The 22,034-nt window shown below is 44.1% G+C and overlaps 1 protein-coding gene across 4 annotated transcripts in view; it reads right to left on the minus strand.

The window, feature by feature from the left end:
- LOC121532199 (tripartite motif-containing protein 44) overlaps positions 1 to 22,034 on the minus strand; it is a 109,956-nt gene that overhangs the window by 64,978 nt on the left and 22,944 nt on the right. For all 4 annotated transcript variants that reach the window (XM_041837983.2, XM_041837985.2, XM_041837982.2 and 1 more), the window contains exon 4: positions 1,425 to 1,718. In XM_041837983.2, the coding sequence (XP_041693917.1) occupies positions 1,425 to 1,718 (294 nt within the window). The remainder of the gene's footprint in view (positions 1 to 1,424; positions 1,719 to 22,034) is intronic.

Consider the following 22,034-nt stretch of genomic DNA (forward strand, 5'->3'; position numbering starts at 1 on the left):
TAGACTACATTTTCTTCATATCATGCTTCTTTAGACATGTCTAAAATAAATAATGGATTTATTGTGAAGGTGTAGGCTATATTACCTGGATTTATTAGACTTTTTAAAATGGCTTGTAGGCTATGTGTGGAAGCCAGGAGATGCTAAATGTGTTTATGTTAATTAACGGTCAATTACCGTGAGACCGACAGTTATTTGCTTGACAATCACCAACTGACTAAATTTCGTGACCGCCACAGCCCTAAGCATGATCATTATACAGGTGCACCTTATGCTGGGGACAATAAAAGGCCACTCTAACATTTTCCGTTTTGTCACACAACACAATGCCACAGATGTCTCAAGTTTTGAGGGAGCGTGCAATTGGCATGCTGACTGCAGGAATGTCCACCAGAGCTGTTGCCAGATAATTGAATGTTAATTTCTCTACCATTGGAGGCCAATGTCGTTTTAGAGAATTTGTCAGTACGTCCAACCGGCCTCACAACTGGAGACCACGTGTAACCTCGCCAGCCCACGACCTCCACATCCAACTTCTTCACCTGTAGGATCGTCTGAGACCAGCCACCCGGACAGTTTTTGAAACTGAGAAGTATTTCTGTCTTTAATAAAGTCCTTTTGTGGGGAAAAACTCATTCTGATTGGCAGGTCCTGGCTTGCCAGTGGGTGGGCCTGGCTTCCAAGTGGCCTATGCCCTCCCAGGCCCACCCATGGCTGCGCCCCTGCCCAGTCATGTGAAATCCACAGATTAGGGCCTAATGAATTTATTGCAATTGACTGATTTCCTTATATGAACTGTAACTCAGTAAAATCTTTGAAATTGTTGCATGTGTGTGTGTGTGTGTGTGTGTGTGTGTGTATGAGTAAGTGAGAATACATATCTGTGTATATTTGTGTATGTGAGTAATGGTGTGGGCATATGAGAACTTAACCTTGGCAGGGATTGGTATGTAGAATAGGTGGTAGAGTATATCCAGCTGGTGTGTGTGTGTGTGTGTGTGTTTGCGTGTGCGTCCGTGTGTGCGTGCGTGCTTGTGTGCGTGCAGTCATAGGGCATAAATAGCTACACTTAAGCCCGCGGCTATGCAGTGCTAAACATGTTTACATCTAAGAACCCACCATAGTTTTACACAAGCTGCTTTCCAATGAAAAGAAACTTGTATAAACTGATTTTATCCCTGTACTCTTTATACCAATCAACATGAAGCTGCCTGCTATGCCTTTCAGATATCCTAGTGTGATGGTAGGGGTAGGATCAAATTACCCCTAGACATTGATATAGGTTCAGTTATAAAGTCATTGCTGCTTTACCACCCAATGATTAAGGTTAGTATATTTAGGGATGGTAAACTGATCCAAGATCAGTACCTATAGTGGTAACATCTACCCTGACCATGGTGGTGAATAAGGGAGAGGGGCCTCACCGCTGGTCTGGGGCTCGGGCCAAGTGCTCCTCCCTGGGCTAGGGCTGCTATTGCGGCCCCAGGCTGTGCCTCGGCCTGGTCCAGCTGGCCCAGCTGCTGTGTGATGCAGGCCATCTCCTCCTGGAGCCGCTCGGTGTGGACGGTGATCTCAGCGATCTTCTCAGCGGCGGCGGCAGTCAGGAAGGCTTCCTTCAGGTCCACCAGGTGGAGGGTCCTCTTCTCCTCCAGACGAACCAGCCGGTAGAGTTCATCAAATTGACTGTTGACATACTCCTCCAACTGCTCTGTAGACATCTGAAGAGACAGAGGGAAGGAGAAAGGGAGAGAGATATGGAAAATATTTCAGTTCAAATACTCTTGGAGAGATGGAAGGAGAAGGTAAAGAAATGAGTGGAAGAGGAGGAGGATGAGAGGGTGCGACAGTCGCATTGACGGTCTACAGACACTCACCCTTAGAAATTAAATGTTGTTTTGGCCAATGACCCTTGTCGCATTCTAATGGTCTATAGACATGTTGTTAGACAGACTATAAACCAGCCTTAAGATGGAAACGGAGGTCAGAGGGAGAGAGTGTGTTAGGAAGATGTGTCAGGAAGATGAAGGAAGAGAGGAAGAAGATAAAATATGGAGAAGGAGGTGAAGAAAGTGAGAGAGAGTTCAGTAAGGTGAGGAGATACTTTACTGTAATTTCAAATGAACTACCTTTGTAGGATATTAATTATTGAGATATAGACCTAAAACCGGGAACAGAGACAGAGACATAGAGAGCGAGTGCATAAATGTAGAAGTAAAAGAGAGACGAGGAGACTATAAAATAACAGAGGTTGATGAGGTAAAAGACTAGAGCCAGAAGGTGACAGAGAAAAGGAGGAACGGTGAGAGAGAGAGAGAGAGAGAGAGAGAGAGAGAGAGAGAGAGAGAGAGAGAGAGAGAGAGAGAGAGATGAAGAGCAAGAGGGAGAGATAGAGGGATAGAGAGAGAGCGAGAGAGAGAGAGAGACAGAGACAAAGATTTCACTTTTGTTTATTATCTATTTCACTTGCTTTGGCAATGTAAACATATGTATCACATGCCAATAAAGCCCTTTTAATTGAATTGAGAGAAAGAGAGTGAGAGTGAAAAAGGGATGGGGCCTCAACCTCCTCTTTCTCTCTGTCTCTCACTCTCAGAGTGTCATGTTAATGCCTTCCCCTCTCTCTGTGCAGGACCAGTTCAAAGCGGTCGCTTAGGGCCCCCAGTCGCTATTTGGATTTCGTGTAACGGACATATACAAAATAGTCCAAATTGGTGGAGTGAAAAAAATAAAAATAAAAAATAATAATGGAAAAGTGGTGTGTAAATATGTATTCACTCCCTTTGCTATGAAGCCCCTAAATAAGATATTGTGCAACCAATTACCTTCAGAAGTCAAATAATTAGTTTTAAAAAGTTCACGTTGTGTGCAATCTAAGTGTCACATGATCTGTCACATGATCTCAGTATATATACACCTGTTCTGAAAGGCCCCAGAGTCTGTAACACCACTAAGCAAGGGGCACCACCAATCAAGCAGCGCCATGAAGAATAAGGAGCTCTCCAAACAGGTCAGGGACAAAGTTGTGGAGAAGTACAGATCAGGGTTGTGTTATAAAAAAATATCTGAAACTTTGAACATCCCACGGAGCACCATTAAATCCATTATTAAAAAATGGAAAGAATATGGCACCACAACAAACCTGCCAAGAAAGTGGGCCACACACCAAAACTCACAGACCAGGCAAGGAGGGCATTAATCAGAAAGGCAACAAAGAGACCAAAGATAACCCTGAAGGAGCTGCAAAGCTCCACAGCAGAGATTGGAGTATCTGTCCATAGGACCACTTTAAGCCGTACACTCCACAGAGCTGGGCTTTACGGAAGAGTGGCCAGAAAAAAGCCATTGCTTAAAGAAAAAAATAAGCAAACACGTTTGGTGTTCACCAAAAGGCATGTGGGAGACTCCCCAAACATATGGAAGAAGGTACTCTGGTCAGATGAGACTAAAATTGAAGGAATGATGGATGGTGCGAAATACAGGGAAATTCTTGAGGGAAACCTGTTTCAGTCTTCCAGAGATTTGAGACTGGGACGGAGATTCACCTTCCAGCAGGATAATGACCCTAAGCATACTGCTAAAGCAACACTTGAGTCGTTTAATGGGAAACATTTAAATGTCTTGGAATGGCCTAGTCAAAGCCCAGACCTTAATCCAATTGAGAATCTGTGGTATGACTTAAAGATTGCTGTACACCAGTGGAACCCATCCAACTTGAAGGAGCAGTTTTGCCTTGAAGAATGGGCAAAAATCCCAGTGGCTAGATGTGCCAAGCTTATAGAGACATACCGCAAGAGACTTGCAGCTGTAATTGCTGCAAAAGGTTCTACAAAGTATTGACTTTGGGGGGGTGAATAGTTATGCATGCACCAGTTTTCTGTTTTTTTGTCTTATTTCTTGTTTGTTAGACAAAAAAAATATTTTGCATCTTCAAAGTGGTAGGCATGTTGTGTAAATCAAATGATACAACCCCCCCAAAAATCAATTTTAATTCCAGTTTGTAAGGCAACAAAATAGGAAAAAAGCCAAGGGGCGTGAATTCTTTCGCAAGCCACTGTAAATGCCATTCTGCCATGCAAGCCTATTCCCCCTCAGGAGACTGAAAATATTTGGCATGGGTCCTCAGATCCTCAAAAAATTATACAGCTGCACCATCGAGAGCATCCTGACTGGTTGCATCACTGCCTGGTATGTCAACTGCTCGGCCTCCGACCGCAAAGCACTACAGAGGGTAGTGCGTACGGCCCAGTACATCACTGTGGCCAAGCTTCGTGCCATCCAGGACCTCTATACCAGGCGGTGCCAGAGGAAGGCCCTAAAAATTGTCAAAGACTCCAGCCACCCTAGTCATAGACTGTTCTCTCTGCTACCACACGGCAAACGGTACCGGAGCACCAAGTCCAGGTCCAAAAGGCTTCTTAACAGCTTCTACCCCCAAGCCATAAGACTCCTGAACAGCTAATCATGGCTACCTGGACTATTTGCATTTTCTTTTTTTCACTATCTACAGTATTTTTTACTTAACACTTATTTTTCTGAAAACTGCATTGTTGGTTAACGGCTTGTAAGTAAACATTTCACTGTAAGGTCTACACCTGTTGTATTTGGTGCATGTGTTAAATTTGATTTGATTTGACACGTTCCCAGGGGCCCTTACCTCCAGGTAGCCCCCATTGATTTTGTTAGTCATTCTCACTCAGATATCTGCAAAATGTCTAGAATTGCAGTAGATTAGCTGTAAAACTGCAAGTTGTTAATCTATGCCCCATGGCAAAATGAGTAGACTTGCATGAAATTTGTAATAAAATTGCAAATTGCCCCATGGCAAAATGTGTACTAGAATTGCAGAATACTTGCTTTAAAATTACAATATTTTCTCTACGCCCCATGGCAAAATTTGTAGAATTGCAGGAAATGAACTTTAAAACATAACATTTTCTCTCCACCTTGAAGAGAGGGGCCACTAAAATGTTTTGCCGCAAGATGCGGTGTCCCCCAACCAAATCTCGCTTAGGGCCCCCAAAAGGCTAGAGCCAGCCCTGTCTCTGTGCCATGTGGTTGCTGACTGGCTGCAGCCTGGCATGGTTTATCTCCTTCCCAGGCCCTCCTACATGTCTCCAGTCTGCAGATAGAGTCTTCAGAGCCCCTCTGCCGTGCCATCTGTTTGGCTTTCAGGGCAATTGAACTGCTTACTGAGATTCCCTTTTAATCAATTTCCCATCTCCCAAGACCGCCAGGTTCTCTTTAGCTATGACTCATTAGAATATGACACCTCCACTAGCAGGCCCCTCGCTGGGACGCCTCTGCCTCCAACACGCCAACGTAGATGGTGAAGCATTGAGGAGCACCACACTGCCCCCTGTCATGGTCCGCTGGCACCCCCTCTGCCTCTCAATGCCCTCACGTCACCTCACCTCCCGTCTTTATACTCCCTCCCCTCCCACGTCTTCTCATCTACCCTCCCCTCCACTCATCCTTCGCCTCCCCTCATCCCCCCCCCCCTCCCCTCACCTCATCCCTCCCCATAACTGCTCCAGTGGAGCTGTTTCACAGAAGTTGCCATAGCTGGGGCCATTGGGGACTAAAGTCTTGTCAGTTATTGGCATTTCTGCACAAGCAATCAGATTGTCCAAATTACCCACTAACTCAACAAAGAGATGTTACATTTTTAATTTACTTCCTTTGTATGGGGGGAGTAGAAAAAAGCCCATCATTCATTCGGATCCAGGCGATCCAATCACAGCAAATTAGTAGGCACAGAACCAGTGTACTGATTCTAGAAGTTACTTTTTCAGTCCCATTTCACCTATTGGCGGGCAATTCCACAGAATTACAGTACCAGTCAAAAGATTTCACACACCTACTTATTCAAGGGTTTTTCTTAATTTTCTACATTGTAGTGAAGACATCAAAACTATGAAATAACACTTATGGAATTATGTAGTATCCAAAAAAGTGTTAAACAAATCAAAATATATTTTATATTTGAGATTCTTCAAAGTAGCCACCCTTTGACTTGATGACAGCTTTGTACGCTCTTGGCATTCTCTCAACCAACTTCACCTGGAATGCATTTCCAACAGTCTTGAAGGAGTTCCCACATATGCTGAGCACTTGTTGGCTGATTTTCCTTCACTCTGCAGTCCAACTCATCCCAAACCATCTCAATTGGGTTGAGGTCAGGTGATTGTGGAGGCCAGGTCATCTGATGCAGCTCTCCAACACTCTCCTTCTTGGTCAAATAGCCCTTACACAGCCTGGAGGTGTGTTGTCCTGTTCAAAAACAGATGATACTCCCACTAAGCGCAAACCAGATGGGTTGGCGTATCGCTGCAGAATGCTGTGGTAGCCATGGTGGTTAAGTGTGCCTTGAATTCTAAATAAATCACAGACATTGTCACCAGCAAAGCACCCCCACACCATCACACCTGGGAACCAAACATACAGATATCATCCATTCACATACACCTCACAAAGACACAGCGGCTGGAACCAAAAATCTCAAATTTGGACTCATCAGACCAAAGGACAAATTTCCACCGGTCTAATGTCCATTGCTCGGGTTTCTTGCCCCAAGCCAGTATTTTCTTCTTATTTGTGTCCTTTAGTAGTGGTTTCTTTGCAGTACTTCGACCTTAAAGGCCTGAATCATGCAGTCTCCTCTGAACAGTTGATGTTGAGATGTGTCTGTTACTTGAACTCTGTGAAGCATTTATTTGGGCTGCAATTTCTGAAGCTGGTAACTCTAATGAACTTATCCTCTGCAGCAGAGGTAACTCTGGGTCTTCCTTTCCTGTGGTGGTCCACATGAGAGCCAGTTTCATCATAGCGCTTGACGGTTTTTGCGACTGCACTTGAAGAAACGTTCAAAGTTCTTGACATTTTCCGTATTGACTGACCTTCATGTCTTAAAGTAATGGTGGACTGTCTCTTTGCTTATTTGAGCTGTTCTTGCCATAATATGGAATTGGTCTTTTACCAGATAGGGCTATATTCTGTATACCAGGTTAATGGTGCCGGAGAAGATGGCTGCCGTTTTACTGGCTCCTAACCAATTGTGCTATTGTGTGTGTTTTTTCGCGTTATTTGTAACTTATTTTGTACGTATGTTTCTACCACAGTCTCTTATGACCGAAAAGAGCTTTTGGATATCAGGACAGCGATTACTCACTTCGTACTGGACGAAGATTTTTAATGTCAATCATCGGAAAACAAAATAGACTAACTACGATCACGGATATCCTACCAACGGAACATTAAAAACTGTAATATCTTATGTTTCACCGAGTCATAGCTGAACGACGACATGGATAACATACAGCTGGCGGGATATACGCTACATTGGCAAGATAGAACAGCTGCCTCCGGTAAGACAAGGGGTGGTGGTCTGTGTATATTTGTAAACAACAGCTGGTGCACGAAATCAAATATGAAGGAAGTCTTGAGGTTTTGCTCGCCTGAGTTAGAATATCTCATGATAAGCTGTAGACCAAACTATTTACTAAGAGAGTTTTCATTTATATTTTTCGTAGCTGTCTATTTACCACCACAAACCGATGCTGGCACTAAGACCACACTCAATGAGCTGTATAAAACAGGAAAACGCTCATTCAGAGGCGGCGCTCCTAGTGGCCGGGGACTTTAATGCAGGGAAACCTACATCCGTTTTACCTCATTTCTACTAGGATGTTAAATGTGCAACCAGAGGAAAAAAACTCTAGACCACCTTTACTCCACACACAGAGACGTGTACAAAGCTCTCCCTCGCCCTCCATTTGGTAAATCAGACCATAACTCTATCCTCCTGATTCCTTCTACAAGCAAGAACCAAAGCAGGAAGCACCAGTGACTAGGTCAATAAAGAAGTGGTCAGATGACGCAGATGCTAAGCTGCAGGACTGTTTTGCTAGCACAGACTGGAATATATTCCGGGATTCTTCCGATGGCATTGAGGAGTACATCACATCAGTCACTGGCTTAATTAATAAGTGCATCGATGACGTTGTCCTCACACTGACTGTAAGTACACACCCCAACCAGAAGCCATGGATTACAGACAACATCCACACTGAGCTAAAGGGTAGAGCAGCCGCTTTCAAGGAGCGGGACTCTAACCCGGACACTTATAAGAAATCCCGCTATGCCCTCCGACGAACCATCAAACAGGCAAAGCGTCAATACAGGACTAAGATTGAATTGTACTACACCGGCTCTGATGCTCGTCGGATGAGGCAGGGCTTGCTAACTATTACAGACTACAAAGGGAAGCACATCCGCGAGATGCCCAGTGACACGAGCCTACCAGACAAGCTAAATTACTTCTATGCTCGATAGGAGGCAAGCAACACTGAAGCATGCATGAGAGTATCAGCTGTTCCGGACGACTGACCTTTAAACAGGTCAACATTCCCAAGGCCTTAGGGCCAGACGGATTACCAGGACATGTACTCCGAGCATGCGCTGACCAACTGGCAAGTGTCTTCACTGACATTTTCAACCTGTCCCTGACTGAGTCCGTAATACCAACATGTTTCAAGCAGACCACCATAGTCCCTGTGCCCAAGAACACTAAGGTAACCTGCCTAAATGACTACCGACCCATACCACTCACGCCTGTAGCCATGAAATGCTTTGAAAGGCTGGTCATGGCTCACATCAACACCATTATCTCAGAAACCCTAGACCCACTCCAATTTGCATATCGCCCCAACAGATCCACTCCACAATGCCCTTTCCCACCTGGACAAAAGGAACACCTACGTGAGAATGCTATTCGTTGACTACAGTTCAGCGTTCAACACCATAGTGCCCTCAGAGCTCATCACTAAGCGAAGGACCCTGGGACTAAACACCTCCTTCTGCAACTAGATGCTGGACTTCCTGACGGGCCGCCCCCAGGTGGTAAGGGTAGGTAACAACACATCTGTCACGCTGATCCTCAACACGGGGGCCCCTCAGGGATGCGTGCTCAGTCCCCTCCTGTACTCCCTGTTCACCCATGACTGCATGGCCAGGCACGACTCCAACACCATCATTAAGTTTGCCGACGACACAACAGTGGTAGGCCTGATCACCGACAACGATGAGACAGCCTATAGGGAGGAGGTCAGAGACCTGGCCGAGTGGTGCCAGGATAACAATCTCTCCCTCAACGTGATCAAGACAAAGGAGATGATTGTGGACTACAGGAAAAACAGGACAGGGCACGCCCCCATTCTACATATTACATCAGTTACCTCAACTAACCTCAGAAGGTCCACCCATGTACATTATTTTCCCGTAAGCTCTCACCTGCAGAGAGGGACTTTGACATCGGAAACCGGGAACTCCTGGCAGTTAAGCTGGCTCTGGAGGAACGGCGTCACTGGCTGGAGGGCTCTGTAACCCCCTTCATCATGTGGACTGACCATAAAAACCTGTCCTACATCCAGACCGCCAAACGTCTGAACTTCCGGCAAGCCAGGTGGGCCTTGTTCTTCGGTAGATTCAATTTCACACTCACTTATCGCCCCGGTTCGAAGAATACCAAGCCTGATGCCCTCTCTCGCCAGTTCACCACCGACAACACGGGTACCGAGCCAGAAGCCATTATGCCATCCACCTGCATCATTGCCACCGTCACCTGGAAGATCGAGTCTCGTATTCGCCAGGCTCAGCAGAACCAGCCTGATCCGGGTAACGGTCCTAGTAATGCTCTGTTTGTCCCAGATTGTGTTCGCTCTGATGTTCTTCAGCGGGGCCATTCTACCCACCTCACCTGTCACCCTGGTATGAACCGGACCCTCGCCTTCCTGCGTTTGCGCTTTGAGTGGCCCACCATGGAGAGAGATGTCTGGGAGTTTGTATCAGCCTGTTCGGTTTGTGCCCGGAACAAAACCTCCACTAAACCCACTTCCGGTCTGCTCCGCCCTCTTCCCATACCCAGTCGCCCCTGGTCACACATAGCTCTGGACTTCGTCACTGGCCTTCCCCCATCTAACGGTAACTCCGTCATCCTCGCCATTATTGACAGGTTTTCCAAAATGGCTCAGTTCATTCCCCTCTCCAAGCTCCCGTCCTCCAGGGAGACTGCAACCATGTTAGTATCCCATGTGTTTCGTCTGCATGGCATCTCCACTGATATCGTTTCCGACAGAGGACCCCAGTTTACCTCACAGGTATGGAGATCCTTCTGTACAGCTCTTGGTATCAATGTCAGTCTCTCTTCTGGATATCACCCCCAGACCAACGGCCAGACAAAACGGGCCAACCAAGAGATGGAGACTGCCCTACGCTACGTGACTTCTGCTAACCCTTCCTCCTGGAGCGCACAGCTACCCTGGGTTGAATATACCCACAACACCCTCACCAACGCCTCGTCAGGTATGGGGGGTTACTGTCACATCTGCTCCTGCAACGCCCGCTACTGCTCATCCTGTTACTCCTTGACCTGCCGCCACTCTCAGTCTCTGTCTCTGTGTGTGATTGTGTTGGCGGAGACAGGTGTGCTGGAGTCAGAGCAGATCCCCACCAGCTGCAACCTGTTCCATAACCAAGACCTCTACAAATACTCAGTCCTGCTACTTCCACACTGCCAGATCGTAATCTCTGCTCAGTCAGTCTACGGTTCTAGCCGTTTGTTACTATTCAGATCCTGTTATCCTGTTGTGCCTGTTTTCCTTGCCTGACGCTGTTTTCCTCTCCGCTACAGTTCTACCCGCTCTGACTCTGGTCCCTGTCACCAGTCCCACATCTTGTCATCCTACTACTCTGTCCTGGATTCCCCACTCTACTACTCCCTTGGATTCCCCTCCGGACAAGCTCACCCTGTCTCAACCCCCCTCGCCTCAGCCTCCGCACCTGGTTTCCAGCAGTTTCCCCTGACCTACACTCCATCTTCCCCCTGTGTTTCAATAAATACCTTTGTTACTTCATCCCAGTCTCCTCGTCTGAGTCTGCTCTTGGGTTCCCCTGTTCCACTCTGCCTAACAGTAACATAATTACAAGGCACAAAGTAATGTTTATTAAACTTGGCAATACATATAATTGTTGGTATTAGTTGGCAGGGGTCTTCACTTCCAATACCTTTTTAAGAGTTTCTCTGGTAGATGCCTTTGCTTATTCCAAAAAAATTGTAGGATGGAAAATGGTTGAAAAATGTATATATGCTTTAATTTCTCTAAAATATAGACTCTTAGCTTCATTTGACACCCAATTTCACATGATCCTATGAACTTCATGTTGGTGCTCTCATTGGTCCTTTTAGATGGAAATGCCCTGGCCTTACAGCAGATCAATCTGAGAAGGAAAATAATTATTTGTCTGTACCCATTGGAGACTTAAAAGAGAAGAGCATTGCAGCCTGCAGCAAGGTTCTTAGGTCCTGTCCCTAAAGCATGAAACACACCAAGAATCTCACTGCCGAGAGGTACTTATCACAGTGGGATGCTGTTCCTTCTCTTGCTAGAACAAAAGCGGTACCTGCTGCATGCCGCCCTGGCAGCGACGAACCTACTATTTCTACTTGTAGAATCGCAATGCTCATCATTGGCCAGGAACTTGACTTGGAGCCAATCAGAGAGCACGAACCCCAATGTGGCGGAGCCACATTTTTTTTGTTGAAAAAATAGGGCATTTTCTCCATATATCCACGGATGAGCCAGTTACACTTCATATGCAATATAGCCTAGGGGATGGTAGTTAGCTAAGTGCACAGACGCAATGCACACAACACTAAATACATCCGCCAAGCTAGCTAACCACTGTAGCTAGTATTGACATTATAAATAAATCACAATGGATTAGCTAGTTATCATGAAACAGCTGCCTGTGTTCACTGCTGAGTTAGTGAAGTGTCCTTAGCTAGTTAACTAGCGAAAATGCTAACGTTAGCTAGCTAGCTAAACATTTGGCTATGGGTTGGCACTGGCAGTATGGGTTTATGGAGAATGAATTAAATAGTTTTTTCATCTTGCTAGGTATTTATCTAGCTGTGACCATCTGTCTAGTATCAACAAGGGCTTTCTTCAAAATAGCAACATTAGCGCAGCTAGCTTTGAATCTAGACCATAAGCCAAACACTTGGACATACATTGCCAAAAAAACTACTGCCACCTTCTGGTTTGGAGTATTTTAACAAGGCTGAGTGGCTGACATCTTCCAAGGTCTTTGCTGTGTGAACACAAAAGAGATCGACTGCCGACACTCTGTTCAGAGGTACTAAGTACTGTCGGCAGGCAAACGTTTGACAATCCTACTGGTGTGTCTGAGCTATTATCCATATAGCACAGCAAATTTGCGGGTGTTAAAATCTCAGTGTTGAGGTGAATGATGTTGTGAGTGTTATATCTGAGGGTTGATTCTAGTGGGGTTAACACCAGCGGGATTGAAATTGACACCACCTGCAGTGAATAAATGAAGTGTTATTCGAATCACAGTGGAATCAGCACTGTGTGGTGTTGTTGTTACAGTGGCTTGCGAAAGTATTGACCCCCCTTGGCATTTTTCCTATTTTGTTGCCTTACAACCTGGAATTAAAAATGATTTTTTGGGGGGTTTGTGTCATTTGATTTACACAACATGCCTACCACTTTGAAGATGCAAAATATTTTTTTGTGTGAAACAAACAAGAAATAAGTCACAAAAACAGAAAACTTGAGCGTGCATAACTATTCACCCACCCCAAAGTCAATACCTTGTAGAGCCACCTTTTGCAGCAATTACAGCTGCAAGTCTCTTGGGGTATGTCTCTATAAGCTTGGCACATCTAGCCACTGGGATTTTTGCCCATTCTTCAAGGCAAAACTGCTCCAGCTCCTTCAAGTTGGATGGGTTCCACTGGTGTACAGCAATCTTTAAGTCATACCACAGATTCTCAATTGGATTGAGGTCTGGGCTTTGACTAGGCCATTCCAAGACATTTAAATGTTTCCCCTTAAACCACTCAAGTGTTGCTTTAGCAGTATGCTTAGGGTCATTGTCCTGCTGGAAGGTGAACCTCCGTCCCAGTCTCAAATCTCTGGAAGACTTAGACAGGTTCCCTCAAGAATTTCCCTGTATTTCGCACCATCCATCATTCCTTCAATTCTGACCAGTTTCCCACTATCTGCCGATGAAAAACATCCCCACAACATGATGCTGTCACCCCCATGCTTCACTGTGGGGATGGTGTTCTCGGGATGATGAGAGGTGTTGGGTTTGCGCCAGACATTTTCCTTGATGGCCAAAAAGCTCAATTTTACTCTCATCTGTCCAGAGTACCTTCTTCCATATGTTTGGGGAGTCTCCCACATGCCTTTTGGCGAACACCAAATGTGTTTGCCTATTTTTTTCTTTAAGCAATAGCTTTTTTCTGGCCACTCTTCCGTAAAGCCCAGCTCTGTGGAGTGTACAGCTTAAAGTGGTCCTATGGACAGAGACTCCAATCACCACTGTGGAACTTTGCAGCTCCTTCAGGGTTATCTTTGGTCTCGTTGTTGCCTCTCTGATTAATGCCTTCCTTGCCTGGTCCGTCAGTTTTGGTGGGCGGCCCTCTCTTGGCAGGTTTGTTGTGGTGCCATATTCTTTCAATTTTTTAATAATGGATTTAATGCTGCTCCGTGGGATGTTCAAAGTTTCTGATATTTATTTATAAGCCAACCCTGATCTGTACTTCTCTACAACTTTGTCCCTGACCTGTTTGGAGAGCTCCTTGGTCTTCATGGTGCCGCTTGCTTGGTGGTGTCCCTTTCTTTGTGGTGTTGCAGACTCTGGGGCCTTTCAGAACAGGTGGATATATACTGAGATCATGTGACACTTAGATTGCACACAGGTGGACTTTATTATACTTCTGAAGATAATTGGTTCCACCAGATCTTATTTAGGGGCTTCATAGCAAAGGGTTGAAGTCGGAAGTTTACATACACCTTAGCCAAATACATTTAAACTCAGTTTTTCACAATTCCTGACATTTAATCCTAGTAAACATTCCCTGTCTTCGGTCAGTTAGGATAACCACTTTATTTTAAGAATGTGAAATGTCAGAATAATAGTTGAGAGAATGATTTATTTCAGCTTTTATTTCTTTCATCAGATTCCCAGTGGGTCAGAAGTTTACATACACTCAATTTGTATTTGGTAGCATTGCCTTTAAATTGTTTGACTTGGGTCAAACGTTTCGGGTAGCCTTCCACAAGCTTCCCACAATAAGTTGGGTGAATTTTGGCCCATTCCTCCTGACAGAGCTGGTGTAACTGAGTCAGGTTTGTAGGCTTCCTTGCTCGCACACGCTTTTTCAGTTCTGCCCACACATTTTCTATAGGATTGACGTCAGGGCTTTGTGATGGCCACTCCAACACCTTGACTTTGTTGTCCTTAAGCCATTTTTCCACAACTTTGGAAGTATGCTTGGGGTCATTGTCCATTTGGAAGACCCATTTGTGATCAAGCTTTAACTTCCTGACTGATGTCTTGAGATGTTGCTTCAATATACCACATAATTTTCCTTCCTCATGATGCCATCTATTTTGTGAAGTGCACCAGTCCTTCCTGCAGCAAAGCACCCCCACAGCAATATGCTGCCACCCCCGTGCTTCACGGTTGGGATGGTGTTCTTCGGCTTGAGAGCTTTCCCCTTTTTCCTCCAAACATAACGATGGTCATTATGGCCAAACAGTTCTATTTTTGTTTAATCAAACCAGAGGACATTTGTCCAAATAGTACGATCTTTGTCCCCATGTGCAATTGCAAACCGTAGTCTGGCTTTTTTATGGCGGTTTTGTAGCAGTGGCTTCTTCCTTGCTGAGCGGCCTTTCAGGTTATGTCGATATAGGACTCGTTTTACTGTGGATATAGATACTTTTGTACCTGTTTCCTCCAGCATCTTTACAAGGTCTTTTGACGTTGTTCTGGGATGGATTACCAAAGTACATTCATCTATAGGAGACAGAACGCGTCTCCTTACTGAGCGGTATGACGGCTGCGTGGTCCCATGGTGTTTATACTTGCATACTATTGTTTGTACATATGAACGTGGTACCTTCAGGCGCTTGGAAATTGCTCCCAAGGATGAACCAGACTTGTGGAGGTCTACAAATTTTTTTTCTGAGGTCTTGGCTGATTTCTTTTGATTTTCACATGATGTCAAGCAAAGAGGCACTGATTCTGAAGGTAGGCCTTGAAATACATCCACAGGTACACCTCCAATTGACTCAAATTATGTCAATTAGCCTATCAGAAGCTTCTAAAGCCATGACATTATTTTCTGGAATTTCCCAAGCTGTTTAAAGGCACAGTCAACTTAGTGTATTTAAACTTCTGACCCACTGGAATTGTGATACAGTGAATTATAAGTGAAATAATCTGTCTGTAAACAATTATTGAAAAAATTACTTGTGTCATGCACAAAGTAGATGTCCTAACCGACTTGACAAAACTATAGTTTGTTACCAAGAAATTTGTGGAGTGGTTGAAAAACTTAAGTGTATGTAAACTTCAACTGTATATACTTATTATGGATACAGTATGCTTTACATTAGTTATCTTGTTGTTATTAGTTGTTGTTAGTTGTTATTAGTACCATCCTTCAACTCCATTCAACACCACAGATCTATCTCTTAACACCATTCATGTTGGATTTCTATTTGCCATATATTTTTCAACTGTACTGTGATGTTTTACAAAAGTTCTGAACCCTTCTATTCTCATTGTTTCTACAGATTGTAAATTGAAAATAACCTTTTCAGATCACCCAGTAGTGCTATCTGCAGGGTTAGCTCCAGGTAAATATTGCAAACCTTCAGCCATTCCTGGACCTGTGACCAAAAACAAGCTACAATTGGACAGTACCAAAACAAATGATCTAATGATTCTGTCTTTTCGCAGCAAAATCTGCAGAGCTGGGAAGATTGTATCCCCCATATAAATAACATTATATTGGTAGCAAGAATTTTGAATAATAATTTTAATTGAAAAATTATAAGTTTTGAATGCGACGTCGTTTTGCGTAGCAGTTCATAAACACTATGCCATGGAATCGGTACGTCAAAAATCTCTTCCCAACTATTTTGTAATCTATATGGGACGGCTGGCAATCCTTTGGTCCTTAAATGAAACTGGAATACTTTTTTATTTATCACAATTTTCTTTAACCAATTATGTTCTTTAATAAAGGGCCGACAGACAAGTTCCTTCCTTTTTCCCCATTCCACTTTCCTCATCCATTTTTGCGGTAATGCTGCAATTATTTGGTTGTAATTTTGGGTAGAGCAGACATTTCCATATGTTTTTGTTAGCTGCATGTGACGGTTGTTCCCATTTAGATGGTTTAGGTAGTCTCAAATAGCAATCTTCTCTACCTTGGCACTCATTCTAACTGAGTTGTGGGTGATTAAAAGGTCAAATTGTTGGCTATCCTAACTGTGGCTAGATTCCAATAGGAATTACATACCACTTTGCAAGCCAGCATAATGTGACTTGCCAATGTGGCCTGCAAACCAGGAGTTTCAGACCACTGTGTTAGGGTCAAACTAGTCTGTTGAAGTATGGTATTGTAAAAAAATAAGTGAGGTATTGTCATAAATAATTACATTTTTATGATAAAATATTCACTTAGGCACTCCCTTGGTGAAGGCTACAAGACTGAAAGCCATCGAATGCAACAATCATGTCTCTGTCACTAGCAAACACAGTCATGGGTGGTACTGGTACCTCTAGAATTCACTGAAAGGCACCCTGGGAAATAAATATGTAAATAAGTCTTTACACCCTAGTGTTAAGAAAACAACCCAAAACGAGTTACTGAAACACCACAGGTGTTAATTCCCTAACACTGAGAAAGTGTAACAGCATCAGCTCTAATGATGTATTAAAGGAGAAGTGCTTTTTAAAACCAAATCTCAATTTTTGATGTAAATGGCATGTTATAGAAGGGTCCAGACACATTTGTATATTGAAAGCACGGGGTGCTTCCACACAGGAAGTTCCAGACAGTTGTGGTGGCCCAACGCACTTTTAAGACGCTTTATGTTGGTGTTTCCTTTATTTTGGCAGTTACCTGTAGCAGCAGGCTACATGGAGAATGGAGCAGCTGGATAGGGGAAACGGCTTGAGTCGCGCAAAAGGGAATATAACATTGCAGATAAAGTTCGGAATTACACAATTTCATGTGTACAACATCTAAAGACCTGCATCACTATACTGAGAGCTTTTCCGTTAAAAAAATTACGTATTAGTATTAGTATTAGTTTTAAACTATTTGAGATGGTCAAATATACTTTCTAAGAAAGTGTTAAAATGTAACACTGTGGGTGTTAAAATTCAGATCGCAAATGTACTGTGTACATGGCATCAATCTGGCACGGTGACACATTCTCTCACCACCTCTACTATCCGTACCCTCTGCTGCTGGGTCCCTACGCTCCTAGCACTGGCCCCCTGTTTGTGGAGCATGGCCCTCTGCCCTTGGACCTCTCTCCCTGGTAGTCCTGATAGTGAGAGGGGAGGCAGCCATGCGTGCTAATCGTCATTTACACTGGAGCAGACTGAGGCCTCCAACTGGAGCCACCGGAGAGAGAGAGAGAGAGAGAGAGAGAGAGAGAGAGAGAGAGAGAGAGAGAGAGAGAGAGAGAGAGTACAGGGCTCAACAAGAGGAGGGGGAGGGAAAGAGGTAGAGAGGGCACTGGCAAGGGTGTGGACATTGGGCCACTGTGCCTCTGAGGCTACACGAAGACAGACAACGACTGTTTGGTATCAAAATGTTAAAGACAGAACAGCTGTTTGGTATCAAGATGTTACAGAGGAGAGTTGTGACTAAATATAGCAACATTTCTTAAACATTTGGCATGAGAGAGACAGAGAGAGAGAGAGAGAGAGAGAGAGAGAGAGAGAGAGAGAGAGAGAGAGAGAGAGAGAGAGAGAGAGAGAGAGAGAGAGAGTGCTGTGCACATGACTGCAGAAGTCTATACCGTGTACACTCCAATGAAATTGACAACGGACAGTGGCTCCGTTGGGGTTGGAGATTCAGAAGGTGGTGCTACCAATTAGTACTGATAGAGAATGCTAACATCGAGCCAACACTCAGAAATAGACCAAAGCAAAAGACACAACCAGCTACACATGCCATGTATAAGAAACAGGAAAACATTACACATTTAGCTCCAAAACAGCTAAAGCCTGTATGTGTTTATAATTTTCTTTCTGCAGGGTTAGCTTCAACTCATAGTCATGCATTAATTAGAAATCTTTAGCATACATATGCCCTAACGGCTACAGAAGATTAGAAAACATCTAAGGCCTGTACACTCAGGGATGGGCAAAAATGACAAAATACAATTACAAAATACCATAAAGATCAATGTATCAAAATAAAATGACAAAATACTTGTATTTTAAAATACAGGAATAGATTTTCAAGTAGCTGTCCCGAGCAGCAACAACAATCTCAGTAAAACAGAAACGTTTTACTTGCTATGACTGTGATATGTTGTTGTTTATCTACCTTAGTTGCACTGACTGCACTGACTGTAAGTCACTCTGAATAAAAGTGTCTGCTAAATGACCAAAATGTTAATGTATGTGTGAAATTGAACATACCAAAATGAACAGCAAAGCACACTGGGTATTATTATGGGCCTTGTTTCGGGGTCATGTCTAAATGAGATACAGCTTAACCTAAATATTCTAACCTGCTACGTTAATTATCCTAAACTGCTGCGTAAATTATCCTAAACCTGCCAAGAAAAGTACATTTTTACAAAAGCTGTATCCCTTCTTGGCAAAATCTTGTTTCAGGGCGGAGCTCATTCGAATAATACTCTGCATGCTTTGCGATTGTCCGTTTTCACATACACGTTTAGTCAATTTAGCAGACACTAAATTAACACACCATAGTGCCATCAGACTTCTGATACTAATACAGGGTGAAAGTGGGCCACAAAATGGTGAACCACTATAAAAAAATGGAATAGAAAAGTAATTTGTATTTTGAAAATACAAATTACAGTTCTCGAAAGTATCTTGTTACAACATACATTGGAGTGTAGTTCAGCCCAGTGCAATACAAATTACAAAATACTCAGAAGTAACTGAAATGCATATTTCAAATACATGTCACAGAAATACTGCGCACCTCTGTGTACACTTGTTATGAAACTTTCTGTGAAGGTCCTCTCTTCCTATATAGGTCCTGCTGGTGCTTATCCCCAGTCCCAGGGTTTGTGTAATGTTTTTAAAAGGGCTAAAAAGCAGTAATGGAACATTAGGAGCAAATGGCTTTGAACTGTCAGTCCCTCCCTCTGGCAACAATGGCCCGGTCCAAATTAACACTTTTCCAGGGAGATCCAAAGACCCATTCTGCGCTCTCTCTCTCGCTCTCGCTCCGTTATCGGTGTTTCTCTGCCAGCAATCAGATTCTCCAAATTACCCACTAACTCAACAGAGGAGAGGTAAAAAATAATATTTACTTTCGGTGGCATGTATTCATGGCTGCCAAGGGAAGCCAGGCTTCCCAAAAACATTGACCAAAAAACAAACATCAAATCATTTCAATTTAATCTCTCTCTGTTTCATAATTTCCTTCAATTCGCAAGAGGCTGAACGTATCTCATTGGAAAAAGCATCCAAACGAGCGAAGAATCGCCCCTCTCTGTGTCACGGAATCAGCCGAGGCTGCCCCTCCTCCTTGCTCGGGCAGGCTTCAGCGTTCGTCGTCCCCGGAGTACTAGCTGCCACCGATCTATGTTTCGGTGTTTGTCTAGTTTGTCCTGATTGTTTTCACCTGTTTCCCATTATGTTATATTGTATTCCCTTTATAACCCCCTGTCTCTCATTGGTTATTGTGTGTGATTGTTTTCCGTGAGGTCGGCAGTTTCGGGTGTATGCGTATTTTGTTTCCTCCCTGTTTGGAGGTTTGTTTGTATTTATATTACTGTGCTGGTAAAGTTCGTCTGCCAGTAGCTCAGTGTCCTGCACTTGACTTCACTCACCGCATACATGTCTCCCTGACACTCTGTATGTGTAGACCATCTATCTGATGCTGTCTGGTCAAAAGTAATATTACATTTTTGCTGCCCATAGCATTGAATGCAAGGGAAGCCAGCGAGCATTTGGCCTCCCTTGATAAAAAAAGTATAAAACAATAGCCAATCATTGTTGAGCTAAACTAAGTGAGCTCAACTGTGAATCGTCCTGGCGAACCAAAAAAAAGTGTCAAGGGAAGCCAGTTTGGATATGACTTCACTCCAATCACATCCCATTGAGAGCAAAAAAAAAATCTGATTCTGATCCAACCATAAATTCTTACATTGTGCCCCTGGCCTGAGAGGATGGAAGTTCAATATGTAGCTATATGTAGTAGGCTAATGTTAACTAGCTGGCCTGGCGCATTGTTGTCCATGAAAGGAATTTAGGCTAGCAAGCAAGAATTTTAGCCAGGTAGCCTAGGACAACAAAAAAGAAAAGCGTGTAATGCATGACAGAGTCATAGACCGTTTTATCAACATGATCGAGGGGAGGATGGCAATAGCGTTTCTCTACAAGTAGGGTGAGTCAACATGTTTTTTCTACTTGCACGAATGCACACACAGACAGACAGACAGACAGAAATCAGAACCATGGGCAGCCATATCATAGTTAGCCTACGTTGATTGGACTAAATTGGTTTTGGTATCTTTTAGGTGATTTGATGATGTTGAAGTTGAAATGATGCTGGCATAGTGGAGGCAGCTCCTGTTTTCTTTGCGACTTGTGATAACTTCCCATGGTTCTAACAATAGTTGTTTAGTAGTCTGAAATGTTGGAAACATTAACTTGCTTGACCATGCTGTAGGTCATGTAACTGTTTGTTTCACGCAATATATTTTGTGGACTTCACCGGACAGAGGTTACTCTCAGGTTTTGTGATGAAAGAAAGGTGTAGTTGAATTTATTCTGCCACTGTGTCTTCTTATTGTCTCGGCCTTAGGCCTATATATCACGGTCGCAAGGTATTTGAACTAATGGGTTATAGAGCAAACAACGCAATTATCACAACACATAGGTTGTAATATGGCTTTTTTTCTGGCTTCCCCAGTGATTTTACCCACGCACCGCTACTGTTTACTTTCACCCTTTTTTACTCTAAAATAATGTAAAATGGGGGAAAGCGAGAAAGGGGAAGAGAGAGAGGAAGAAAGAGGGAGGGAGAGAGAGGGCCTGTGGCATTCAAATGGCAGTAGTTTCAATGCCCTGCGCCTTTCACGGTTGTGAAGGAAAGTCAACTACAGTGAGCTCCTGGACAATGATACATACAGTAATTCAATTAAAATGCTGTGAAAGGAGAGAAAGAAGGACAAAGGGAGGGAGATGCAGAGAGAGAGGGAAAGATGGAAAGAGCAGGAGAAAGAAAGAAATAGGCCAACACCTTAGTTTTTCCCATGCATTTCTGTTTGTTCCTGGCCTCCCTGTGACAGTTTTAATGTGTACTTTTCTAGATTTTCTGAAGCAGGGAAAAGGGATGGAGCCGGATGGTGTGTGTGTGTGTGTTGCTCGGTGCTCCTGATATGGGCCCTGTCTGAAGCGAGCGAGCGAGAGGCAGCCAGCAGCACCACCCCAGCAGGCAGTGTGCCACTGACTGCATTATGCAGAGGAAACAGTAAATAAAATATGAGACAGAGGTAAATATGCTGACTACCTGCTGCCCTGATCCTCCCGGTTAACACATTGTTACCTGCTCTCTGAGACAGACACATAGACACACACACAAGCACGCGCACACCAAACACACACACCACACACACACAGAGACATGCAGGAAGGTTGGCAGGCAGTTAGACAGGCACGCAGGCAGGCATGCAGGCAGGCAAGCAGGCAAGCAGGCAAGCAGGCAAGCAGGCAAGCAGGCAAGCAGGCAAGCAGGCAGGCAGTTAAGCCTAAATCATAGTCTACAGACGCTGAGATGCAATATTCCAGCATCCCATTGTGACATAGCTACGCGGCTCTGACACCACCATCCGCGGGGGACGCACAGCCCGGACGCGCACCTCCCCACAATTCCCAACCAACGCGTCTCCGGTAGGCGTCCTCTATTAATTTGAATGTGTTCA

This window comes from Coregonus clupeaformis, chromosome 19 (assembly GCF_020615455.1).
Source record: "Coregonus clupeaformis isolate EN_2021a chromosome 19, ASM2061545v1, whole genome shotgun sequence".
Lineage (NCBI taxonomy): Eukaryota > Metazoa > Chordata > Actinopteri > Salmoniformes > Salmonidae > Coregonus > Coregonus clupeaformis.